The 5,278-nt window shown below is 44.1% G+C and overlaps 1 protein-coding gene across 2 annotated transcripts in view; it reads left to right on the top strand.

Moving 5' to 3' along the window:
• pdgfab (platelet-derived growth factor alpha polypeptide b) overlaps nucleotides 1–4,859 on the top strand; it is a 20,734-nt gene extending 15,875 nt beyond the window's left edge. For both annotated transcript variants that reach the window (XM_070981825.1, XM_070981826.1), the window contains exons 5-6: nucleotides 1,011–1,137; nucleotides 2,508–4,859. In XM_070981825.1, coding sequence (XP_070837926.1) covers nucleotides 1,011–1,137; nucleotides 2,508–2,521 — 141 coding nt within the window. In that variant the 3' untranslated portion in view covers nucleotides 2,522–4,859. The remainder of the gene's footprint in view (nucleotides 1–1,010; nucleotides 1,138–2,507) is intronic.
• Nucleotides 4,860–5,278: the final 419 nt, after the last annotated feature.

Below are 5,278 nucleotides of genomic sequence, written 5' to 3'. Positions count from 1 at the left end.
AGATTGTCAGCCAATATCCTCTCTCGTGCAGTGACCAGGAAGATAGGTGAAGGAGGGGATATTGTTTCCATGTGGCCCCTAGGCCCTCAGTGGTGGATGGGGAGGTTACCTGCCCTTGGCACTCAGATCAGAGACGGGAAAAGCATGTAGCCACCTCCCCTGAGTTACACAACAGGATCATCATAACCTCCATGCAACCTTCTCTATTCAGCTTTCATCTAAGCTTTAATCAACATAGCCTATTCATAACCTTCTGAGGATTGGTCCTTTTCATTACTAGCTGTTGGGTGGGAAGTGGAGGTCAGCCCTGTTGTGTTAAACTGAGAGGGTGTTAGCTGGACTGAAGGATAGGAATTCCTGCATTGCTTTTGTGTCTGTTAGATTGGTAGGGCTGCTTCCTCGGGTTCTACTGCTTAGATTAGACCATGTAAACTGTATTTCTTGCATGCACATGTTAAGCAACACTTTCCCTAAGCCATGAAGAAGTATTAATGTGGTTTAAAAAAAGCCTACATGTCAGAACAAGGCGAAGGAGTTTAGGTGTGTGTCTGTCTGGATGTGGATGCTCCAGGCCTGTAGCAGGGGGGGATCTCCCAGCCTCTCTTCTCCTGCCAGGGTAAACGTTCCCTGGGCCTTAGGGGCGTATGCTGCTCCCCCCTACCCTCAATCTCTTCTCTCCCATTGTTTGAGCTTGCTTTGACAGGGTCATACACTTCATTCAGTATTTACACACCTGATCAACAGCCCATAGAGCACACAGCAAGCAGAACTCAATGCACCAGCCTCCGAGGAATGCTGCCGTCACACTTCAAACACAACGAGGCAAAGCAACGGCTGGCGTTTTTTACAAATTGGTTTATGAAAGAGTCATCAGTCACAGCGCTACGCCTCTTGATGCTAGCGGATGGGCAAAGAGTACATGCATTCATTGACGACACATGCACGGCGAAGAGTAATGACGGTGTTGGAGCGGGCTCTGGAGCTGACCTTTTCTCTCCTCTTCTTGTCAGGTAGCAAAGGTGGAGTACGTGAGGAGGAGACCCAAGCTGAAAGAGGTCTTTGTGCGGTTAGAAGACCACCTGGAGTGTGTGTGCACGTCACAGCATCATGTGGTGGAGCACTCAGATGCAGAAACAGGTAAAGTTATGATATGTAATTCTCACATTATCACAAATGGCGTCCCAGCATTGACTTGTTGCAGAAAATCACCCTGAGGCTGAGTTCGATTGCTGAGTTCTGCCCTGCGTCATCATGCATCATCATGCTTTCCTGCCGTCCTCCGTCTGCCTAATGTTCCCTCGCTCTGTCTGGCTCTTTGGCTTTGCACTGGATGACCCTTTCCTGTGATTGCTCCCGAACAGACAGGCACACCTGCGAGGTGGCCCGCTATTGCAAAACTGTAAAGCTTGTGTGTTTGTGCCTTGTTAGGCGAGGATGTGTGTGTTTGTGTGTATGTGAAAGTGTCTGTGTGTTAAGGGAGGGTGTCCAAAGGCTGCTTGGCATGACAGCAGGTAAATCCACCATTGCCTTGATCTGAAGCCTTTCTCTCCCTGGGAGCAGATAAGCGCTGCGATGTGTGCTGATAAGGCATCTCAAGTATTTATAGTGTGTCATATCTTTGAACTCTCTGCTTCTGTCCCAGGGCTGTTGTACCTCTTTCTGTGCCATAAACCCTGCTTCTTGCTTTTAACCCTCCTTCCTATCCTGACTTTGTGTTTTCAGGCCACCGTAGGGCTAAAGGTAAAAAAAGGAAACCTAAAAAGCTAAAGCCCAGCAAGGATTTATTGGCAACATAATAAAGTTGCACTCATTACCTAAGTCCACTGGAAAGCTGTGAAGGGAACAGGTAGGACTTTAGCACCACGGCGTCCTCTCACCTTCTGGCACTGCACTGGCTCAATCAGGGCACAAAGAGGGCCTGCCAATCACCGTCGCCAATCACATCACAGCCAATCAGTGTGAGAAGAGGGAGGGCTAAAGAGTAATGCCCCAATGCTGCATGCTGATTATGCACACGACATGCATCTGCTTTGTGTCACAGTGTTGTGCTTGCATGTGGTTGCGTGTTTTTGTTGTGTTATACAGTAAGACAGCACCTACTGCCTGTCACTGCTTGTTTCACTGCTTAAAAGACACCCTATTATCTTTTTTTTTTGCTTTTGGTTTTCCGTCACCTTATCATCTTGTCATTACAGTATTTAGTCTCATTCCTCTCTGTCTGTAACTAGAAGAGAATTTTTTGTAAAAAACCAAAAACACTCTTACTTCGGGCACACACGAAATGACACAGACATTTTGACTGGAGAAACTGACGCCTGGAGAAACATGATTCTGAACATCGTGGATCTTTTGTGTGTTGTGTCAGCTTGGTTGGAATGCATGAACAAATTGATGCGATTGGGCACAAAATGCAAAAATCTAATTTGATTTTTTTTTCTTCATGAAGCCCATACATTTTGTTTACAAAATTCTGATACTAATCACAGCTTTTTATCTCTCTCCCACAGTGGACGTGAGGTGAGACCAATCAGAACAAGGGACTTCAGTATGGGAGGGACCTAAACAGAGGATGCCACCAACAGGAGACCTGCTCTGTCCTCTTCCCCACTGCCATGCAACCTTCGTTTCAGAACAAACAAACAAAAAAACTTTTGTGTAAAGACGAGACACTGAAAAAACTGATAAATAAGATGCCAAAGGTGCTTTTCCTTAAAAAAAACAGTAACCAGTGATGACTTCCTCTGTGGTACTCCACCTACCCAGACAACTGAACCCCGCCGCTGATTCAGAGGAGAAGAGAAAGACGCTGTAGAGCTGCAGAAAGAGGCCGAAGGGAGATGATGAAAGCGATTTGTGCTGAACATTTTGACAGACTTTGTTTGAATAAGACGCACAACAGAAATGGCTATGAAACAGACGGACAGGCTTTCATGGGAATCTGGTGCTCAGACTCTATAACAGCGGTGGAGGACCTCCAGCTGGGCAACATAAAAGTGCCCTGCCCTGTTTAAATGACTCTCGCATACACAGGAAGGAAGAAAGACAGAGGGGTATAGGAAAACAATAGAAAGAGAGAGAGAGGGAGACAGAGACAGAGAGAGACAGATATAAATGGAGGTGTTTTTTTCTTTTTTTCTTTCTTTTTTTTTTTTTTTCAAAAGACTGTATGGAGTATCAAACATTTTGAGTTTTGGGATGTTTGGTCCAAGTAAAGAGGAAATCTTCTGTGAGACCCCTGGTGGTCTATGACTTTGCCCACTTGCTATGTACAGTTAAATTTGAGAAGGAAGATGCGCCGCTACTTACAAACTATTTATATGTGTGGACGTTTCTGTCTCTTCCAGTACAAAAGAAAGAAAGAACAAAAAAGATGTTTTAATGATTTTGGAGAAATGCAAGAGTTCGGTGTGGTCCGAACTCTTGCATTTCAAGATCTCGATGTCATTTTTTTTTTTTTTTTTTAGTCGATGTTATTCTTGTCATCCATGTTTCTTATTATATTACAGCATATCTAAATGATGTCAAGTCTTGTATATGGTTTGGATATATGTGTGCAAGGAGGACATGTGAGAGTCAGTACAGCAAGATGCTTTATTTTTGTTATGAAATATATTAAGCTTACATATATCCAAGCAGGAATTATGTTTATTTCTTTTGTTGTGGTTGAATGCCTGTATTTAATCCATTGGAAGAGATGCAACAATGTGGGCAGGGGGTGGAATATACGAGGGAAAAAAGGCTGCCAGTGCTTGTTGGGCTGTGTGCATCAGTGGGGATACAGTGGCTCAAACATGGCAACTTCATAGTGAATGTCCATACTGCAGCTTATTCTACAGCCATGACAAGCGCTGTCCAATCCTTTATGTAACAAGTGACATTTCACACGATCATGCAAACAGCACATTAAAGTGTGTTCATGCCAATTACACAAAATGTTAGAGTGACTCTAGTGTGCATGTGAATGAGGCGGGAAAAGCAGGGTGTGTGTGTGCACTCACACATGATTTCTCTCCTGCGTGAGGCCATTTTTCACCCATATCACTCTAACATTGATAAGGAAGATGCCCGCCCGCTCTGCTTCGCAAGCACACATGTTGTGCCTGCAGAGAGCAAAGTCCACCTTAAAGAGTGAATGAGCAGGCGAAGCAAATCGACAAGTGCATGAATGGGCTCCTTGTTCAGTCAGGCTTTACTCCTCTATTGACAGGTGGACAAATCTCTAATCACTCCACCCTGTGATGGTGCTCACACCTTATGCGGCCACGCACCGTCAGGACAGATGATGAAGAGTGCTCTGAGGTGGCCTGAAAACAGTGCAGTGCTGGCCTGAACCTGAGTGATTACTTCCTTAGCAGTTCCTGTAACAGTGATGAATGTGTAACCAAGTCAGTACAACAACAGTCGCCTTGCACTCGGTGTTCAAATGAGGAAGTTTAGTTGAGAGACTCAGAGGCGAAAGGGTTAGTCACTGCAGCGTGAAGTGAGTCAAGTGAAAGTCAAATGAGGAAGAGTTTGACTGAAACATGGCTGTATCGGCTACCGCTGAGTTGTGGGCATCACATCACACACACACACACACACACACACACACACACACACACACACACACACACACACACACACACACACACACACACACACACACACACACAGCCCACCTGTGAATGAACTAACCATCAATTAACTGGTGCTATATTTATAAAGCTAATGTTTCATCCCTGCTCACATTCACATTTACATCAATGTAAGATAGTGTTCTGAGTAAACCAGGGACCACACTTAGAGCTATTTGATTAAAGAAAGTGCCATTACACCATCACAAAGCCTTTGTTATATTTCTTTTGGGCTTCCATTGGATAAAGACAGCAATAATCATAATTTATGTATTTATGTTTTCAACAATAAATATATTTCTGCTTATGAAACTGTTCGCTGAATGTTGAGTCCTATAATTTGTTTGTGTTGTGTCCCAAGGACAGTATTTTAGGGTATATTTAAGTTAACAACAGAATGTCATGCAGCACTGAAGACAGAGATGGCGAAATGTGCACAAAGGAAGGATATGGAAGCAAAAGTAAATGAGCAGTATTATGCTGAACAGTATAGCAGAGGGGCCACCCTGCACCAGAAAAACCTGACCTGTTCCCTCGTTAGTAACAGGCTTTCTTTTAAGTTTTATAAATAACTGTATAATACGCAAAAAATGTTAAAGATAGATAGATTGTGTGAGTGGAGTCCACATGTGTTGGTGCTGCCACAGGAGGTAGGACTGAAGCTG

This window comes from Chaetodon trifascialis, chromosome 15 (genome assembly GCF_039877785.1).
Source record: "Chaetodon trifascialis isolate fChaTrf1 chromosome 15, fChaTrf1.hap1, whole genome shotgun sequence".
Classification (NCBI taxonomy): Eukaryota; Metazoa; Chordata; class Actinopteri; order Chaetodontiformes; family Chaetodontidae; genus Chaetodon; species Chaetodon trifascialis.
This window is presented reverse-complemented; position numbering and strand designations above follow the sequence as displayed.